The sequence below is a fragment of the Nipponia nippon genome, unplaced genomic scaffold (assembly GCF_047370975.1).
Source record: "Nipponia nippon isolate SJK-2023a ecotype South Korea unplaced genomic scaffold, ASM4737097v1 scaffold_1, whole genome shotgun sequence".
Lineage (NCBI taxonomy): Eukaryota > Metazoa > Chordata > Aves > Pelecaniformes > Threskiornithidae > Nipponia > Nipponia nippon.
In genome coordinates this window covers 67,746,278-67,768,576 of record NW_028262290.1, presented here as the reverse complement: position 1 = coordinate 67,768,576, position 22,299 = coordinate 67,746,278, and the positions used below count along the sequence as shown (strand labels likewise).

Genomic DNA, 22,299 nt, shown 5'->3' with positions numbered 1-22,299 from the left:
AACTTTACAATGCAAATTTGAGTGGGAATAAACAGTATGGTGTGTAGTATTTGAAAGCAGATGCCACTGAGATTCAGACTGGGATGATTACAGGCTTTTGAAATATATTTATGGCTATAGTTGATGCAGAAAGATGCAACAGCTCATATTTTAAAATAAAAAAAAATTTGGAAACTTACTCACCAACTGCAGTGTAGGAAGCAATTTGCTTCCTGGAATTGAGACTTTGGGATAAAAGCCGATGCCACTGTTGTGATATTTTCCAATAGCAACCATATGGACAAGACAATAAACTGGTTTAAATCTATCAATCAGTCTATCTTTAAAAGACAAATTGATTGATGTTCTGTGTTGTTTTCCTCTTGGTACCATGCGAGCTTTACATCTACTGGTAAAGACCATCATAAAAAGAGACAACTAAAGCATTAATTGTGTAAGGGCAAAATATGAGGTGAGTGTTGGCCTTTTGTCAGAGCTTTAGGTACATATTTGTAAATTGGGTTTAAGTTTTTACCCTGGTCTCTTAAGAGTACACCAATCTTGTTTCTCAGTTTACACACGTGGACACACATCCTTATGCGTTATTTTAATCAACTGGATCATTTCAACCCAGGTCTGTGTGAAAGGTAGGGTGTTCAAAGGCAAAAATCCACAGATTTTATAGGCTTGAGATAGAAGAAAAAAATTCCATCAGTGTCTAGACAAAACGCTGCACCTTGAGCTCATGCACTGGAGGTGAAAATCCATGCATAACAGCTGTTCAGTAACTGTGCACAGGAAAACTAATGAAAACTCACGATCTGCAATGAGCCCAAATCTGTGGGAAACAAGGCCTCATCTGCGTCAGTGCTTACGGCAACATTTAATTAAATGTACGCTATTATTTAGCAGTAAGGTACACGAGCACGTACATCAATCAGCCCATGGTACTTCAGAAAGCAGCACTTGAGGGTTGCAGAAGCGCTAAGCAGCTTAGCTCTCTAAACCTGCATAGACTCAGTTCTGCGCATTTTCGATGCAAAGGTTGGTTAAAAAAAACTGGGCAGTAAAGTGTAAATAGCACTATGGAGGGCCTCAGTTTAGAGGGGAAGCTGCATAGCTTTGTATCTTGCTAGATCACGGAGGTTTAAAATAAACACACTGCCCTTGTCCAAACTGATAACAGAAATGAAGACAGAAACTCAGAAATATGTAATACTACTGGAGTCAGAAATTCATGCGGAGGATGAGGCTGCTATAGGCAGGTGCATTTCGACATGTACCATTTGCCCCTGGGCTTTCATTACTGGAATAACGTTCTTATGCCTTACCTTAGGACTGGCAGGGAAGGGCAAAGCTGGGACCATCATGATTCCAGACAGCAAGTTTTTACCTCTGACCGTTGGACGTGATCTTGCATCACTTTAAGGGAAAACAAATGCAGTATCGAAGGCTGTGTTGTGAAAAGTTGGAGCTTCCTAAGATTGGAGTTGGCAGGGCTTATTGGTTAGTCTTGAAGATAAATGGGAAGAAATAAATAAGATTACACTTACCTCAACTTTGTTTTTATTGTATGACATTGAACTATCTGCTATAAAGAGGGTGGTACAAGCAACTTGCAAAGTATAGAGGCTAACTCCATCTTCCAAAATACACCTGAGCACAATTAGAGTTTTCATTTAAGGGAGGCCATGAAAAATAATCAAGTTTTTAGGGAAAAAAACAAACAAACAAAAAAAAGGATGGGTCGGAACGGGAAGAGGTATGGCACATCACAAGAGAGAACAGCAATGACAGAGCACCAGGGAAGCATAGAAGAAAATGTAGGAATAAAAATGGATACATATGACAGTTAAACATCTTGGTAGGTAAATGGGACTACGGTCAGGTCAGTCAGGTAAATACGACTGAAGACTTTTTTTTTTTTTTTTTAATGTATGAAATAGTACATGAATGCATGCACTATTTTTGACCAATTAAATAATCTCTCTGAGTAAGTATATACAAAAGAAAAGCACATGTAAGAAAATAAAAGCAATAGCCATTCAGTGGACACAAACAACAGTAGATTCTTTCAAATAAAAACCTAATTAAGACAGGTTTTGGGATTCCAGGAGTATTTAATCAAACCAGTAAAAGAATAATAATGAAGTAGAATGAATATAGTAAATGTCTGGCAAATGCTTGCGTTCCTCCATTTTTTTTAAAAACAAAGAAACCAAACAAAATAGAAAATAAATTTTCTAGGGACTCTTATAATAATCTTAAAGGGTACTATTTTGCTGTTTAAAGAACTCTGTTCTTCATTAGGCAGCCAATGCTACCCCAAAAATGACCGCTATAATTACACCGATTTTTCCTTGGTATCACACTTATATTGATCCAAATAGTTTTCTGATATTAGTTGAGATAATGAAACGAGTATCTGACTTATTACCCCGATGCTGATTTACATGCTGGTTTGCAAAGACTTTAGTGGATTTACTGAGAAGATAAAGGCGTATGTAAAAGTCACGCCCACTAAATGCATAGTAAAGGGATATGTGAACAAAGGTAACATCATACATAAAAAACATTAATCATGTGTCGAGGTGTCTCTTGACAACCTCCAACTTAATTGAAAATGAAGTGTCTATTACAAACATTTTGACTTGGGAGACCAACAGCCTAATCTGATGTATCTGAAGTTGGAACAATGAGGTATAATCTTCAATGCGATTGAGTCACAAAAATCCCAGGGGTAATGGAATGGATTACTAAATCATGTAACAGCTGATGCTCATTTAATGACAGCATTTCACAAAATAAAAGAGAGGGACAACATGACATTTCAGTTTTACCTATAGACTAGAGGGGCTGCATAGCAAGGCGTCCTAGTATTGGAAAGTATCATCCAGTATAATCATCAAATTGCACATCAGATACAGTTGTGACATAGAATAAATTTCCACTTTTGGCAACTTTTTGGAGCGTCATGAGTGATAAGTCATGTCTGTCTTTTGCCAGAATACAGTCCACGGTTGTTTAAAAATTCCCAGACAAGTAAAATACACTACTCAAATGCTTAAAGCACACATGTAAGGAAAGCACGGGGTACTACAAGTAAAACATAGCAAAGCATCGTTATTAAGAAGTCACTTTTTTATTCCCCTAAGTAATTTTAAAGAATTTTTTTTAATGCTGAGAAACAGAATTGAAAATAAAAAGCTAAAATATAAAAACCTTTAAAACATAAACTATAATTATTCTGAAAAGAGTTTGGCCCACCGTGAAAGAACTGTTCTTTATCTAAAGATGCAACACAGTAAAAAGTTAAGCACAATTCCAATTATTTCTGCACTACCAGTTCAGGTAGCAAGTGGTTCTGGAACAAAAATTATTTCACCCCAAAGTTTAACGGATTTCTAATTAGACTTTGGAATTGGAGACAGACCTGCTGAGGTCTAGTATCATTCTATTTAAATTACAAGACAATCAGACAAATAAGTTAACTGGTTCAACTTCTCACCAGAATAGATAAGGAGCACTCAAAAGTCACAAAGAGTCCAAAGGCAGTATAAGAAATGGCTGCCACCTTTCAGGTCCTGCCTACTGATAAGCTTTTTCAGCCCAAACTGTAGAGGATAGCCCGCAAGCAGAATAAGAGGGGGCTCTTCCATAGCACTCTGCTCAGAAAGGGCTCACAGGTACACAGAGGAGGCACCAGAAGATTTAAGTGGTCTGTGAGCTAGGCTTGAAGCTCCACATGACGAAGAAGCATGAGCCCAGCACTCTGCACAGCAGAAGAAAGAGGAATACAGACAGGAAAAACAAGCAAGCAGGCCTGTCCAAGCATGCAGACACAAACTACTCCTTCTAAAGTAAGGCAGTCTAAGACTTGGACCAGGGTTGTAATATACATTCAGAAGGCAGAGAAAGCTCGATATTTAACTCTGATCTCTGGTTAACTGCACGTGCTTAAACACGCAGTGTAGCACTGGCAGGTCAACTGACAGTTGAGTTTAATAGCAGTAAGGAGTTCAAAACAATTCAATACTCCACTCGCAATCCCAAGCACAGAAGAACCCAAATAGTGGCAGCTTCCGACCCACTCCTGGAGTCACAGCGAACAAGACTGTCTTGTTATCCTTCTCCCATCCCTCAGTTCCAGGATATTCACCAACCAAAACATATAAAATACTTCATATTCCTGGAACTGCAGAATTAGAAAAATATTTGACATTTCAAACTACCACAAAAGTTGCTTTAATAAGTTACATGTCAAAAAATTCACTTTCCACAGCAGAAACCAGCAAATTCAACAAACAAAATGGTTAAAGCTGAAATAAAATGTTATGAATCTGTTTTTCACAGACAGGCCTGCTGCCTTTGCTAAAGAGCAAACCTGTTGACATTGAATATCTTAACACAGTGATCAGCTCCACAACTTGCAAGCTGCAACCACTCGCTGCTGTTCTGATCATTATGTCCAGCTCTGCCCGCATGATGTCTCCAACATAAACGTTTCACAGCAAGAGCATAACTTTGGCTGCAACAAAAAGAAATCCATACATAACTGCAAAATGTCAAACACAGCTGGGCATGTGAGTGTAAACATCAACATTTATATAATTAGTACTCTTCTTTTAACACTACCAACTGAGGAAAAACTGACTTGTGACAACCAGCAGGTATTAAGTTCTTAAAATAAGTAGGGCCATTAACAGTAATGACATTTTATCCTCTCACTCATCAATAATTTAAACAGCTATTGATTTCAAGTTTTACCACATTAAGCTGAAGGTCTAGCATCTCAGTTACTGAGATATGACAGATTTCTGGCTTTTAGCCTGCGATTTCCTCTTATCTGGTGTCTCTTCCCAATTCACTTCAAGCACACACAGGCCAAAGTCACCACCAACTTTCATTTCTGGTATTACCAATGCCAGTGTGTGAAGGAAGAACCTAGGAGAGTGCTCCAAGTGAAACACTCAGTCTCTCTACAGAGAGTTTCTCTAGCTGTCACCACAGCAGCACCACATATAGCCTGTCATTCCTTTGGTTTCTGCTAGAAGCTGCTCCTGAAAACTTGTCATTCACTCCATAATGTTTTGCTGATGTATACAGACAGTGATTCTTTCCACCCCCCTCTTCAGTGCTTTCTATCATCTTATTTTACAGCCACAGGTAACAAAGCTTTTTTTTTTTTTTTTTTAAGTGGCGCCAACAAAGGGTAATACTTCTCAAAGCATTTGCATAGCATGAAGTATTTGGGGGTTTAACACCCATCACCTGTTTTCTTTGAGGTTTGTTGGTTTTTTAAATAAATCTAAATAACGAATATTTTTATTTCCAGGTTTTGCTTGAAGACATCTTTAGACTTGCAGGGATCAGCCTTTTTGTAAAAACGATAACAATTTTTTATATACAAATAAACCAGTTTAATATCATTTTATATTATAAGAACAGAACTTCAGCACAATTAGTCTCAAGAATAATATCTCCTCGCTCCTAACTTACTTCAAAAGACATACCTGTTATCCATCTCAACACACGTGGTCCAATCAGCTAGTGCTGGTTCTTGCCCGCTCTGCTTCCATGTGTACAAGATAATCTTCCCATTCTCTAAGCCTACTGCAACAATATATCTATCAAGAGAGCAACTGCATTAGTACTGAAAGATTGCAGTAGGCAGCTCAGTGAAACAGACTCTAATGCAAGCTACAAAGAACTAGCAAACACTGTGTTGCACCTTGCCCTTCGAATCAATATTTACTTTTTCATGAAAAAATATCACAATTTAATTCAAAGCTTCTTCATAAAAAATGAGTGAAGCAGAAACCTGCAAAATATATTTGGTTAGGAAAAAAATAAGGAGCTTATTACAGAATCAGACTGGTCAATATTGTTGGAAGAATGAATGTGTTTCAGGTGCATTAATGTCCCCCTCCCCTTTTTTTTTTTTGTTGTTACACTGAAGACATTGCCATACACCTGAAAAGAAGGCTAGAAAATAAAAAAGGAGATTTAATCCAGTTGAAAGAATGGTCAAAGTATTTGACAAGTAATTTTAGGACCTGTTTAGCCACAGAAAACTCACTAAAGGGCAAAAAAAAAAATACTAATTTCAAATTAAACACAAAATGGCATTACAGAAAAACAGCAATACCTTCCATCAGGAGTAAGCACATGGCTGATACTAACAGCAGTAACAGAATCGCCAGTATCCAGTACTGTTGAACAAGGCTTGACTGAATTCAACATATTCCCTTCAGTAGTCACAGATAAATCACACTGGCCCCAAATAATGACCTGTAAGAAACAGAATCATCTGGGAATTTTCACTTTAATCTTTTTGTAAATGCATTTACAAAAACCTAAGGAATAACTTAGTTAAAATACTCCCAGGGCACAGAACGAAGTGGATGACCCCTAAAATAGTAAAAAATGTCTATCTACAAAGATTCAACTTTTTAGACAGTCTGTCTGATTTCATTAAAGACACTGACAACAAAACCAGAAAAACTTAGAGACCCATACGTTATGTGACATATGCTTGTCTTACTGTATGAAAAAAGGAGGAAGTCCAACTGGCAGACCACAGTCTTGTACATACATATTCAATCACCTTATTTAGCATATGAAAGTCTCACTGATTTCTGTGGTAATACACACAATAAGCTTTTTGTGTATTTATAGAATATGGGCTCATTAGAACACAGCATTTGCTAATGTAAAATACATTTTAAATAATCCTGGGCTTTTAAAATTCCTTTTATATTAATTACCTTTTTGTCCCGACTGCCGGTAATAAAATATTTGCTATCTGGTGTCCAATCACAAGACCAAATGATTCGACTGTGAACAGCTGTATTTTTGTCTGTGTATGCACAGCAACTGAAAACTGGTCCTGGAATAAAACATACAGAGGAAAACCCTTGCTTCAACTACTCTACAGATTAAAAGTAATTGTTACTCTTACTTACTCTATGTAAGAACTGTAGGAATACTTGCACATCATTCCACTCATCTTTAAAGCAACCAGGAATACTTAGCACCACATAAATATTTTTTTCCAACACTTACCACAATGATAATTAGCACCTATTCAAGACTGTATCAGTCAGCCCTTATAGCACTAAAACAGCAGGAACAGTTTGATCTTTTACATGAATATCTGTTTCAGAAGAATTTAAGTTGAAGTATAAGACCTTCAGGTTCTTTCTATACAAGTTTTTCACAAGATCACTGACTTCAGAAGTTTTAGTATAGTGCAACATATACCATGTGTACACGTAACCCCAGTGATTTCACTACAGTTCCTATTTACCAGTAAAGCCCCAAGAGCTCAAACCATAATGAACTAATCATGAAGATTAATCTGTCCCCAAAGAGACAGGCTGTCATTTCAATATGCATACAATCAGGCAACAAATCTGATCAGCAGATCAGTAAATGGGAATGATTTTCCTAAGCAGAAAAGGCTGTAATTTTGGAGCATAGACTTTGAATAACCACTTCTTAGGATGCCAATACCAGCAGTTTTGCTTTACACTGATGATGATGTTCTTTATAGACATAAAAGTTATTGATGAACAGATGAAAAGAAGATTTCCTCTACTTCCTATGAGAATTCACACTCCTTATCCTGAAACATTGTGTAACTACTGTGGAAAACATGCCAAGCTTTAGAATAGAAGTCTGAATAGAAAAGAAATCTCAAGCCAGGATACAACTGGACACTGTCTGAAGGGGCCAAAACTCACTGCCAAGTCTCTAAGAAAACTCTATAGAGCCCAGTAGTGTTTATGTGCTATTAAGCCAACAGTGCAATGATAGATGTTTTCAGCATAAGCATCTGTTCTAAGAATCCGTTAAAGCGTTCAATAGCAATCTCCTCATGATTTTGCAAGGCTCAAAGTCTTAATGAGAAAGTCAACTGAATCTTTACTATCAGCTTTTTCCAGACAGAGCCAGTCCTAGTCAAATTAATCAATTGTGTAGGATTATCAGAAAGCCACACCAAAGACAGAGATTAATCCTGTCGAGAGTCTCAAAGCGTCATGCCCTGCAAACAGGGACAAGGCAACTCTATGCAGGACACGGGTGTAGCAATGAACCTTCCAGCCTAGCATGCACAGATCACTGAGATGAAGGTTCTCCTTGATAGAATACCAGTCTGATGTTCAGGCATTACACTCCAGCACGTACACCTGATTTCAGTAAATCTGAAACATACAGTCACAAGCAGAAGGCAGGAGGACAAATAGCAGACTTCATTACATCCATCAGTCAAACAGCATTTAAGGCCTGATTACATTCTTCTCCACATTTTAATTCCCTTTCTAACTTTCCTATACACCATCAATTACACTTCTTAAAGCCACAGGAGCCTACAACACTATTAATTCTTAAATGTTGTAAGGAAAATGGCCATCAAAGTATTTTACCAATTCTCTCTCAAATATTTTGAGGCCAAAAATATCAAACAAACCATGAAGTCTTCAAATGTGTATATCCACTTTATATATCTTACCTGACTCTGATGAGTCTTGTTTCCTCCACAGTGACCAATTTCTGTCTCTAGAAACCGCTAATAAAAATTTGTCATTAGGAGAAAATGCCAGCTGAGTAACAGTCAGATTGTGAAATGACAAACTCTGCAGTTTCTTCCAAGAAGTAGTGCTCCACAAAATAATTGCTGCATGTTCTTTTTTGGAAGCCTGTGTTGATGGAAAAAATATCAGTGAGAATTAATGAAAGCAAATATAAAAGTCACATTTCAAAATACTAAGATGTTAGGGGGCTTGTTTTAAGGCTTGCAATCAAGTTAGAATCAGCTTTCCTCTGGCAAGTTTCAAGATTGTTTCACTACTTTCTACTAATGCTGACAATATATCAGTAAGAAAATGTTTTATACCTATATTTGTTAGAATTTATCTTACTAATATCTTCAAATTAATCAGACATAATTTACGAGTAATAGCATATCTGCATTCACTCTCACCTTTGCAAGGCAGCTGTCATCTATACAAAATCTTTCACATTTAAGTGAAAGAACAGAATTCAGCCCAACCTGAATTCTGACTCCTGCTCTGTCAGCCCTAGAAATCTGGTGGCACTTTTCACTAGATGGTGCTAGAATCTTTTCTTACCTTACATGCTGAGGCAATTACAGTGTTTGAATTATTGCAAGCAACACAAAAAATTTCATATCCATGTCCATATCTGAAATAAATGTGAAAAGATATTTAACACATCAGTCATTTTTGCAGTATGTATCAAGGTTCTTATGTTAATTTAAATCCCTTTGCAAAAATGAAAGGCACCTGTCAGGAACTTCTCACCACTATTTAATTCCTAATAATGTTCAGCATTCAATATAAATATCTGCATAAATTCTTTCACATTTAGGAACTGACTACAGAACAATCTCTCCAGCCCATTCCATAGTCCTAAAGCATCAGCATTGCAGAAGCTACACTAATGATTAACAAAGCAGACTAAAGCAGCATTTAATGTATTCTTACTTTCTTGTAAAGCAATCTTAACACTACCAATAAAAGTCAGAAGCCACATATTTGAAGATCACCAAAGAAATACACCACAAACACCCAGCCAAATACTGAAAAGTATTTCCAGCCAATACTGAAAGAAGATTTCTGAACTAGAGAACAAGAATCATGTTGGAAAAAGGAAAAAAACACTGTAAAAAAACCCAAAACTTCTAGCATCTTCCAGAATTACATTTTTAATCAGTCTTTGCACAAGTTCTGCTGGAATTCAAGCTCACATATCTGGACTGGGATTTAACTAATAAGCAGAACTGCCACACAGACTAACACAAACTAAAATCAGTCACAAAACAGACTGGAAGTAGAGTAAAATTGGAGATGTAACCCATAAATAGTAGACAAATATCACCTAAATATCAATTGTGGGCAGAGGGGGGGCTGTCCTTTGATTCCAAGCTCTGAAGAGATGGGCAGTTCTCTTAATAAACTCCTGTGGTAAGCAATGATGGAAAGAAGTTCTTATATGGGATTGATGTTCATGGGATTTCACTTTCAGCCAAAATAACCATCTGTTTAAATGACAAATTACTGCCTGTATCTGTTGAACAGAGTCCCGAAGAGTTGCTGCTGGGCATATCCCATTGATAGACTCCCACACTCATGGCTGAAGACTGGAGATACATTGCCTTTTCATGAAGAGTAACTGTGCCTGGACCTTCAGGGGGAAGAGGGACTGATGGCTGCGCTTAACTGGAATGTTAATTTGCAAATTTGATTATATCTTATAATGATGAAGGTATTACTGCCTGTCTTCCCCTTACTCTGCCACCAGCAAGAGTTTTATCATAATGCTTACTTTTAAAGCACATTCCTTGAGACTATTTTGCAGTGAAAACCACTGAAAGTCAAGTTTCCAAAACTGAAAAATATTTATTCCATGAAAAGTATACGTTTCCTGAAATTCAACGAAGGAAAAATAACCTGTGGAACAGCTTGTGGAACAAGTCCTCCATTACTTCTGCTTTATGTCCCAAATGTAGTATTGAAGAGCACTTGACAGAAACATTTTGAGCTTCTGCATGCAACTTTGTTCTTGCTAAATATAAAAGCATTAAAATGTAATCTTTCTATTTAAATTAAAATAAAACCTAAAATACTGTCTTTTGCAAAGTCACATGAGCAGGACTATCATAGGTCAGACGGACAGCCTAGCCCAGTGTTGTCTCCAGTAAAGAGAATAAAGTTAGTGGCAACAGGAGATGCTGTTTACAAGAGTGTATGAGCCTTGCAAGTATAGAAGCTCCAGTCCAACCCCTTCCCCTGCCCCCACAGATGCAATCTGATCCCTTCATTATGTAGTACAACACCAAAAAAAGGTTCACAATGGAGAGAAGCAACTGCATGAATGAATAATGAAATTACATTTTCAACCACAAGCAATTTTACCTTAGCAATGTGCAATTCATAGCGATTTTTTTTATGCGCAGCTAAACTGACTGGACTTTCAAAGTGTCCAGACAAATGATTACAGTAATTTTCTAGTGTCAAAAAGGATCTCTCAAGACTTCCAAGTGTATTACATGAAATGTACATACATATAAACATATATATTTATGTCAACACTCAGGCTTTAATCTCAGCCTGCTGCGTGTGAACTCTCTATGGTAATTTTCCAAGAGGATAAAGATTAGCATACTCTCACAGGATTGATCATATTTTTATTTTAAAGTTATTAGATTATGTAAAAAAATTCAGCAAATTCTTCATACTAAAACCTACTCAAGCAAACAGTTTTCAAAACCCAACACTAATCCTTCAAAATTTGGTGTCAAGTTAGAGCTGGGAATACACAAACGTCAATGACAAGCAAGCTATTTTTAGCAAGTCTGTTCCTCGCAGTTTTTCTGCTGCTATGGCAACCTGAAATCTACATTATGCAATTTCATGTTACTTCTTTCAAGATTATCTGGAGCAAAAAACCTGAAAGTCTATGAATGCTTTATATCTTGTTGCCTTTGCATAAAAGAATCCCTATCATTAGCAGTGTCTCTAAAAACTGAAAAAATTGCTCAGATAAGTCACCCGAAGACCATCATAAAATGTAGTTATTTTAATGAATGCAGGCTATAAAAGCAGATACGCTGTACTCCTGTAGCAGAATATCAAAGATTAGTGTCTCACTACACTTTGAGAAATGTCAAAGGCAAATTAAGAAAAATTTTGGCCTTGGCTCCTTTTCACTACTTAAAGATCCCTCATCAAACTACTTACGTGACCGGGTGCATTAGCAGCCATAGCATGCACAGGGGAAGCAGTTAACGTAACAGTTAGAAATTACAAAACGTGCAGATACGGTCTAATATCCACCGGCTTCCCTCCTAGAAGCACTTTTGAGTACAAACACAGTAAAAGAGCTTAAAAGCATTCAAAGATCATTAACTGCCCAGTTGAAAGTAAAGATGAGCTCCCACAAAAACTCCCACTCAGTCAAATGAAAGCAACCTGCAAACTGTTTTCCCAAAGCTTTTTATTTCCCACCCCCCAACTGAAGTCATAAAACCGGTAATGTATGAAGGTAGCTGTAATCATCAGCAAAGGCTCAACATTCGTCTTGTTCCTGCCTGAGACCACTCTTTCAGGAGATTCAGATAAATAAACCCATAGGAGCTTGAGATGATTCATTTCTTTGTGCTATACTTTGAAGACTGATACTAAAACTTTAAAGACTGTGAAAGTGTAGTCTAATGTTACCGGGATCTTTAGGGAACAAACAAGGTGACAACCTTCATTTGCAGACTGTTGTCAATCTCGGAACAGAAGGAACAACACACAGCTGAAGAATTCTAAAACCCTGCAACCTCAAAACAATTATTGTCATGACCACCTAACTCTATTATCTTTGCAGTCCACAGCCCACTCTATCAGCATTCAGTACCCAAACTGGGTTTGTAACCATTGTATTCAACATTCATCACTTTGCTCTGCCACTAGACACATCCTATTTTGGCTGCTGCTTCTATCGATTGCATCTTACAACTCTATTAGGCTTTAGGGGGAAGCTCCTCCTTTGATGCCTCAGCCTTTACTTCCATACCACAAAGACAAACTTGATCTGCAAGTCTGTGCCACAAAGTGGAAAGAAGCAGAAAACTCCTTACACAGAGAGACCTTCAGTATAGGCAAGCTTTTAAGCAGATGTGCTGAGCAGACAGACATAAACAAAGGCTGCAGCATGGAAAGAGAGGCCCATCACTTTCCACAGCACAGGTAAGACCATGAAAACATGCCACAGTTTCTTATAGTAGACCAGAAACTTTACTATTCTCTTGGAACAAAGAGGAAAAAAAACAGGGATCGGTGCCCTAAACAGACCTTCAAAAGACAAACATCCAAAGCAACAATGAAAGTCAAATTCAAAAGAATAGCTTTATGCTAAAAACCACACATATTTCACTGGCACAGAAACAACTAGTGAAAAAAAATTTTGTTGCACATCAGTTCTAACTGCCATTTTCTGCATAGTTTCCTAATTTTTATATACATATAATTTATTTATTTTACAAGCAGTACATTGCACACAAAGTCAAATCAGGTAGTAAAACAGGAAGAGCTACAAGACCAGACTACATTAATATGTTGCAGTAGCCTTCTGGAAATTTTGTAAATTAAATAAGAAAGAAAAATAAAACTTACAACTTCTGAATTTCAGGCCACAAGGTATTCTGCAGCAAGTGATCCTCTGGGGGAGGTTCTAAAAGACATTTGTACATCATATTCAAATTTGGCACTAAATAATCTAAAAACCGGCTAAATAATGCTTCAAGTTTATATCAAATGAACCTCATTCTTTATTTCCTACAATAGAAATGAATCTCATACCTGTAAGGATCAAGGGTTGAAAATAAATCTCAGGATACTGATTTGAAATGGTATTAAATGTTTCTTCATCCTCAGCTAGTTGAACAGCCATATCTCCTATTCAAAAGTAAGGACTTCATTAGCTAGAGAGAACATACTTGACAGGAGGGAAAATATAAGCACTTACTATACAAGTAAAAAAATCTATTGTTTTTACAATGTAAGTAATTGAAATTGGGTTTCTCTGCTTCCAGAGTTACAATAATATGAATATTAGAATTTAGTTATTCTAATGCACATGAGAATGAGGAGGAGGAAAAAAAAAGAAAAATCTAACCTTTGGACTAATTTCATTCCAAGACTGACCTCTCTCCATCAGCACAGTCTCTTTTAGAGGTTCTTAAAGAGACTTTGATTTACCTGAAATAAGCAGTCACCAGGACTTGAACCTGTGCTTCCCCAATGGTAAACCTTTCCTTGGTTTCCATGGTTTGGAAAGGTTTCCATGTATTGGAAAATGTTTAAGGCAAAAATCTCAGATACAAGTGATGAATTCCTAAATTTAATTTACGTCTCTAAATGAAAAGCTATGCTTGCAGAAGTGTATCTACAACTTGCAAACTTCAGCAAAACTGCCCAGGGCTCAGTCATAGAATCACCAAGGTTGGAAAAGACCCTTAAGATCATCAATTCCAACCATTACCCTAGCACTGCCAAGTCCACCACTAAACCATGTCCTCAAGCACCATGTCTACCCTTCTTTTAAATACCTCCAGGGATGGGGACTCAACCACTTCCCTGGGCTGCCTGGTCCAATGCCTGACTGCCCTTTCGGTGAAGAAGTTTTTCCTAATATCCAACCTAAACCTCCCATGGTGCAGCTTGAGGCCGTTTCCTCTCATCCTATCCCTTGTTACTTGGGAGAAGAGACTGACCCCCACCTCGCTACAACCTCCTTTCAGGGAGTTGTGGAGAGCAATAAGGTCTCCCCTCAGCCTCCTCTTCTCCAGGCTAAACAACCCCAGTTCCCTCAGCCGCTCCTCATAAGACTTGTGCTCCAGACCCTTCACCAGCTTCGTTGCCCTTCTTTGGACATGCTGCAGCACCTCGATGTCCTTCTTGTAGTGAAGGGCCCAAAACTGAACACAGTACTCGAGGTGCGGCCTCACCAATGCCAGTTACAGGGGCACTATCACTTCCCTGGTCCTGCTGGCCACACTATTCCTGATACAAGCCTGGATGCCATTGGCCTTCTTGGCCACCTGGGCACACTGCTGGCTCACGTTCAGCTGGCTGTCAACCAACAGCCCCAGGTCCTTTTCCGCCAGGCAGCTCTCCAGCCACTCCTCCCGAAGCCTGTAGAGTTGCATGGGGTTGTTGTGACCCAAGTGCAGGACCCGGCACTCAGCCTTGTTGAATCTCATGCAGTTGGCCCCAGCCCAACGATCCAGCCTGTCCAGGTCCCTCTGCAGGGCCTTCCTACCCTCCAGCAGATTGACACTTCCACCCAACTTGGTGTCATCTGCAAACTTACTGAGGGTGCACTCAATCTCCTCATCAGGATCATCAATAAAGATATTGAACAGGACTGGCCCCAACACTGAGCCCTGGGGAACACCACTCATGACTGGCCACCAACTGGATTTGACTCCATTCACCACCACTCTCTGGGCTTGGCCGTCCAGCCAGTTTTAACCCAGCGCAGAGTGCACTTATCCAAGCCATGAGCAGCCAGCTTCTCCAGGAGAATGCTGTGGGAGACAGTGTCAAAGGCCTTACTAAAGTCCAAGTAGACAACATCCACAGCCTTCCCCTCATCCACTAAGCGGGTCACCTTGTCATAGAAGGAGACCAGGTTAGTGAAGCAGGACCTCCCTTTCATAAACCCCTGCTGGCTGAGCCTGATCCCCCGATTGTCCTGCACATGCCGCATAATGGCACTCAAGATGACCTGCTCCATGACCTTCCCCGGCACCGAGGTCAGGCTGACAGGCCTGTAGTTCCCCGGATCCTCCTTCTGGTCCTTCTTGTAGAGGGGCGTCACATTTGCTAACTTCCAGTCATCCGGGACCTCCCTGGTTGACCAGGATTGCTGATAAATGATGGAGAGTGGCTTGGCCAGCTCCTCTGCCAGCTCCCTCAGTATCCTCGGGTGGATCCTGTCTGTCCCCATGGACTTGTGAGCATCCAGGTGGAGGAGCAGGTCGATGACTGCCACCTCTTCGACAACTGGGGCTTCATTCTGCATTCTATCTCCATCTGCCAGCCCTTAGCTTTAGGGAAAAGTACCAGAAGTAACTGAAATTACTCAGTTAATTTTAAGTTAAAATTCAACTCTGTCCTTCACTTTGAAGGTATTATTTAAGAAAAAGGTACAGAGTTGGGGAAGAGTTGTTATCAGACAGCATCTAACTTTTTGCCAAATGTATATTTCAAATACAGCAGTTTAAAAAAACAGGTACAGAAAAAGCAGAACAGAAAGACTAATCTTCTCATTCATCCTGTCTTCTCTCCCCTTGAAAAAGAAATTAGCAACATTTATCTAGTTTGAAACCACTATTTGATCATTGCTCACCATGAAGATTCCTCTGCAGAGTAAGAAAGAAGAGAGGTCTGCAGGGCTTTAACCTAAGCCATCAGTGCTGACAGCATTAGGTGGGCAACGGTGGACAATGCAGGATAATTTGACAGCTTTTTTACTCATAGTGCTGCTTCTGGGTGTGCCACATGAAATCAATGGAAATTAGTTATTCTGCATGTGACGATACTCTAGGAGAAGGAAGTTTTGTTCCCTCTCTCAGCGGAAGGACTCATGAGAAAGCAGAAAAAAGAGGTTTTGCCAAAATATATTTTACGAGTTACTTCAAGTACAACAAAGGTACTTTCCTCTCACAAAAGATTTCGGAAAATTTAGCTGTATTGGCATTGAAGACCCTAGAGAAAAAGCTTATTAAAATGCTTCTTTTTTTAATTCACACCTTCTGATAAAGCTTTAAGCACAGAAAAAACAGGTCTGACCTAATTTGTAGATTCTAGTGTAAGTGCATTTTTACCAGAGACTTTACTAAACATGAGATTACCAGTCCTATCCCCGGTCTCAAGACACCACTCAGTTATTTTTATCATTCTAGACAGATATTTGTCCCTCCTTCCTTGTTCCTCCACAATGCAATCCCCACCATCTCTCTAAGAAACTCATCTGGTGCCTCACCAGCCTTTACTGACAGAACATTAGTTACTACTGGCTAACTAATTCTTCCTTCCCAAATACATTCACAAAGCATCATTTAACTGGAGAAGGTTTATGGCTGTTTTCACTGGAACAGAAAATGTGACTGATCCCCCTCAATGCATCAGTACTTCTATAAGACTCTACAAGGCTGCTAACATTTGAGGAGAGCGTGGAAAGGACTCCAGAATATAGCTTCGGAAGTCAAGGTATTTCACAGAGAAACCACAAGTAGCAACAGGTAGTTCTGCTTCAACAACTCCGAACCTAGTTTTCACAGGACACTATTCGATACTAATTTTTTTGGCTAAAAGTCATCAGTCTTCTCGGGGCAGGGCGGGGGGAGGCACGGGTAGCAAGCACAGAGAAAAGAGAGGAACAACAGCAGGTGGGGGAATTAAAATAATATCCTGCCCTGGCTACTCCCAGACCCACCACAGGAGAGCAATGAGCCCCAGCATCCATGTGAAACTCAAGATCAGTCAACAGGAGAGGCTCTCAGGAGCACTGTGCAGACTGAGTGGGGTCACTTCCTACAAGGGTGTGGGACACAGCATAGGAGGCAGGGAAAGAGCATTGTGGGTTTGCACAAGACATTAGGGGATGTTTAGGGGAGAAACAAAAGGCTCAAGAAAGATTCTCACTAGTGTTTTTTTTTATTATTATTTTTAAGCACCATATTTAGGTGCTACCAGAGAAATAAACACTGCACAATTTTATTTCTAGATTCTAAACTTGCAGTCAAGCTTACAATGACAGCCCTAACAAAAAGACGTACACTAAAACAATCATTTAAAAAAAAAAAGTTTCCACATGAAGCACCATCACCATTATTTCTCATTAGCCATACCTTCAAAAACAGCTTTATTGGATAATCCCAAAGCTGGCACAGTTGCACCTTCGGGAAGATCAGATGATTGCTGAATTTAAAAAAAAAAAAAAAAAAAGTTACAGAGATTGTCCTGTAGGTTCAAATTTCAAAGGCAACAGTTTAAGGAATTCCTGTGATAAAGAGAGACTTTTCTAGAGAAGTGAAGGGGGGGCACTTTTGAAAAACTCCCAACTTATCCAGAACGTACCCTGGACAAAATGAAGACAAGTACGCTGCCAGAAAAGAAGCTCATCTAAAGCCTCAGCTTAAGGGTTTTGCTGTAAAGCATGCATCTTCATCCCTAATTACAGGTTTTCTTCCACAATCTTATTTGTTCTAGGATATACATGATAATTAATCAACTGAGAGCACTGCAGTTTTTAACACAATAGAACTGGGAAATAGTCTGTTCTGAGGTGAAATAATAAAATTTTTGGAAAAGGGGACAGAGGGTGAGTGCCTGTGCCCACAACTTCAAACACAACCCAGTACATAGCACAGAGCTGTGGCTGGAGTACGTGGCTGTTCAGAGCAGCACAGAGGAAAGACTAACTGTCAGAAAATAATTCCATAAAGGTATGGGGGAAAAAGCCAAAATTTAGAAAGGGTAAGTGAACTTGGGACCCTTTGCGCAGAGATGGAAAAAGATTAGATTTAATAGCTGTAAAACCCCTTCCTTACAGCGTCTGAAAAGTTCAAAGACAGACTGTTTTACAGAATTGGATTAATAATTTAGGCGACACCTTAAAATACTGTTATTTATTTAAATGTTCATAATTCGATGAGAGAACGTATGAGACGCACACCAGTCTAAGGCCTCTAAAATAAAAATGGTTCTTCATTACAACCCGAAGTATAATACAATCCCATGGATTTGAACTGAATATAATCCTATTCAACCCTTTCTGAATATAAAGCTGGCTTTTTTGGTTTTAAGTACTTTTTGGGGGAAGGCGTTTGAGCTAAACTAAGAAAAAGCTTACCCACTTTAATGAAAAAAAGTATTCACAGAAAACAATTTCAATAAAGCTATTTAAGAGTAGCTGTATCATTCGAGCTCATAAAGCCTTCCTCTTTAAACAAAGCCCATGTGAAACACTTTGTGATATCACAAATCAAAAAATAGCACTCAGAAGAAGAGCTGATAAGGAAAGTCTACAGAAAAGTAAAATAGTGACATCTGCCAGCATTATAAAAGCACAATGTTATTTGTACAATTAACACAAATGCTTACAAAGTCTTATGGAATTAAAGCGCTGAACAGCTACTTATGTAACTTCTTGCTATCAAAAATGAATAGATTTCTTTCCCAGATGTTTCAATTGTTAAATGAAATGAAAAGGCTAATCCATCTCTGAGAAGCTACAGAGAAAACACCGCTTGTGAGCCAGAAATGCAAAGAGCGTGCGAGGCACAGTACAGAGGCAACTATCCCAAATAAGGTCTGCTCTACAAAATGTAGAGAAAAACAGAATTAGCTCTTAAAGCGAATGGGGAGCAAACAAAGGACGGCAACTCTGCAGTCTTATCTTTCCACAGAGTAGGAAAGTATACTTATTGACAACTAAGAACTGGAACGTAAAGGCCTCAAGAAAATTTCCAATGCCAGAGGAAATAAAGCATGACCAAGTACATATTCATAAATATTTATATGTAGCAACCAACAACAGTCCTGAAAGCTTTGTGCTATTTCCAAGCATACAATTAAAACAACCAACAACACATAACCACACAACAATAATTACATCTAGACAAGACTAGTACAGCCTTAAATTAAGGAGAAACACATTCCCAGGCTTTATTGTTTGCTTTCAAATTACCAAGTATGTACAGTAGTCTACTTGGTCTGACTTATTTAAAATTTACCCATACTCTTTGCAATCTTCAGATACTAGGTCTTGTTTAGTTTCAAATAAAACCTGTTTTATAAGACACCACCATGAAAATACATATGAAATAACACACATGGAAGCAAATACAAGGGAAAGGAAAAACAAAGTTAAGGTTTCAGAACTATTAAAAGAATTTTTACGGAGTTTAGTGCAATTTGACGTTTTCTAAAGCATTAGTTTTATTTACATGAAAGAGGGCTGTCTTCATTTAGCATTGCTTTAGCACACTTACGTGGGAGCACAGCTTCTCCATTGGAATACCAGTGATGTTACTGAAATTTTCTATAAAATTCTTGGGAGCACGAAAAACTCGAAGCACTTTTTCATCTGCTCCCGACACAAACTGAAACCGGCCGATCATTGCCAGACAACGCATGTCATATCCATGTACTTGCGGCCTTGCAATTTCATGCCAGGTTACCTAAAAAAACAGACACACAGTTAAAACACAATTCTTAACCAGAGAAGCAGCAACATTTTGAGTTCCAAAAAAGGACTAATACTTTACTTGCTGACTTTATTAACATAAAGGAAAGTTAATAGCAACCTTCTACTGACATTCATAAAACTGATGTATACTCGCCTCAGTTAAATCCTATTTTTCCACCAAACAATTCTGGTAATTAGTAAACTGTGTCCCTGCACAGATATGTTTAAGGCATTCGCTTACCTTCATTATTAAGTGCACACCACACTTACTGTGACTTCTTTATGCTAGACAGTCAGGAATAGGACATAATTTGCTTAAGCAAAAGGAGGATTGTTTGCTACTTACTACTTCCAAAGCTGTAGCTCTGAAAGACGTAAGAAAGGTAGTGATAATTACCTTGCTTCCTTCATCTGTCTTTCACAAAGCACAGCAGCACTGCTGTCAGCAGGCTACAGGTTCCTACTTCCCCTCTTTCTTTAAATACTCGATTTTAGTGAGACCATTTAACAGAAGCTTTGCAAAAAACCTGACAAAACCAGAATACCTTCTTATAGGAAAAACATCTAGAAAATCCTGATGATTTTAGAAGTGTTTTCATTTGACATATTAAATTTTTTCTAGTTTCCTGAAATATTCATATCCACACTTCAAGTATTAATCCAAGAAAACCAGAATTAACAGCTGACCAGAAATTAGATAGGCAAAATAGTTTTATAGTCACACTAAGCAAAGAATATTAGCAAAAAAAGATATTAATTTATTGAAATTGCTTTTCTAAAAATCTAATTTATTCTACACATGAAATAATTGATTCTTAAAAAAAAAAAACTTTGTCTTCAAGCAAATACAATTTCATGAAAAGATTTTTAATGTCATTTGCTTCTACTCCTATATGATACTGCAGCTGAAAAAATAGAGAGTGCACTTTTGAGTTAACAGCTAGCAGAATTAGAATTAATTTAATCAATTAGAATTAATTTAGACTACTTCAGTATTACAATGCCTGGAAAACTGCAGCCAAGACAGAATTTACGTTGTACTAGATATCATACAAACATAAGGAAAGGCATTACGTTGACTGCAGACTGCATATATGACACTAAAAATTCAACTGAGTTTCGAATGTTGAAGCTTCTGATAGAACCTGAATGGGATATTTGAGAGATCCTACAAAATGTCATGTTTTCACAAGAGCTTGATTCTTTTCCAATGAGAAAAAAGCATTAAATTCTTTAAAAAAAAAAAACAAAACACACACACCAAGCAAACAGTGCAACAAACCCTTCTTACCCTTCACTAGGTGCATCTTTGCATGCTTTAGAACACAGCACATAAAAGGAATGAAAAAACCAAAACCACCCAAACACCAAAACAGACAAAGAGAGGGCTACATAAGTCATGCAATAAGCTTCTTCCAGAAAAATGAGGGTGCAAATTTCCATGACAAATTGAAGCTGATTGTTATCCTTCATTTCTGATATTTGAACCCAGGACAATATCAGAATTGAGATTTTAAGAAAGGATAATTATTTGCATTTAACATTTAGTTCTCTTTTTATACAGAAAAATGTGAATATTGAGCTGTAATACTAACTTTTCATAAATATCTGAACCATCCATTGTGTCTTGTTAAGACAAACATCAGATGTCACCTGTTGTAATTTTCCAAATGCTAAACTCAGTATGGTAAAGAAAGTAAGGCATTTTAAAAGCCTATGTTATCTAAGTTCATGAGCAGCAGAACTAAACACCTGGTTTTCAGGGTTCAGAAGTCCTGAACACACCCCTTCAAATGACCCATTTCTATCTCAACCCTCCATCTCACCCCACCGACAGGATACTCTAGCTTTCTCCCACACCTCGTGCAGCAACAAGTGTTGATGCTACTTGGATTTACACTTGGTTGAACTAGCCAGGTGGCTGCTCTGTCGGAACAGGAAAGGGAATTACGATAATTCAGTTCACACCAAACTTAGATATAAAGGCTGCAATCACTCTGCTAAATCAATTAATTCAAAAGTTTCAGGGACAGCAGGAACAGCTGCACAGGTAAACCATACAAAGCTCAGTTCTTTCAGAAAACAGAATAAAAATTTAGCAAGCAGCATACACAATAAAGAATAGTACTTCAGCAGGTCATAGAGAACGTGATATTGACCACTCTTTTGAATGCTGCCAACTTACATCATGTGCTAGTCCTGGACTTTGCTTCCATATGTCAAATCCGACATACTACCTTTTCCACAGAGCTGTTGTACCCTCCAGATTGGAGATTAGGGGAAAAGGCAGGGAAGGAAACTGAAGATGCCCTTCCTACAACACAAGGCAAATCTTAGCACTTGAGCTGGGATTGCCACTACTTCTGTGTGGCCTGGAAGAAGGAAATCAAGGAATTGATGCCAAATTCACTCTCCCAAAAATATTAGACAACTTGTGCTGGTCTACACTACAGAAGCTTTGATGAGACAGTTGTAAAAGGCACCTTTTGCCTCCCCCAACTAAGAGCACAGCTTGCACAGTGTCTTACATGACCTCAATCAGTCTAG

General features: G+C 38.4%; 1 protein-coding gene across 3 annotated transcripts in view; it reads right to left on the bottom strand.

Moving 5' to 3' along the window:
* Positions 1-1,528: 1,528 nt before the first annotated feature.
* ELP2 (elongator acetyltransferase complex subunit 2) overlaps positions 1,529-22,299 on the bottom strand; it is a 42,648-nt gene continuing 21,877 nt past the window's right edge. For all 3 annotated transcript variants that reach the window (XM_087758759.1, XM_087758763.1, XM_087758767.1), the window contains 10 exons: positions 19,556-19,744; positions 17,411-17,480; positions 13,353-13,448; positions 13,167-13,224; positions 9,114-9,186; positions 8,495-8,681; positions 6,747-6,868; positions 6,128-6,270; positions 5,493-5,606; positions 1,529-4,507 (listed from right to left, as the gene is read on the bottom strand). In XM_087758759.1, coding sequence (XP_087614885.1) covers positions 4,351-4,507; positions 5,493-5,606; positions 6,128-6,270; positions 6,747-6,868; positions 8,495-8,681; positions 9,114-9,186; positions 13,167-13,224; positions 13,353-13,448; positions 17,411-17,480; positions 19,556-19,744 — 1,209 coding nt within the window. In that variant the 3' untranslated portion in view covers positions 1,529-4,350. The remainder of the gene's footprint in view (positions 4,508-5,492; positions 5,607-6,127; positions 6,271-6,746; positions 6,869-8,494; positions 8,682-9,113; positions 9,187-13,166; positions 13,225-13,352; positions 13,449-17,410; positions 17,481-19,555; positions 19,745-22,299) is intronic.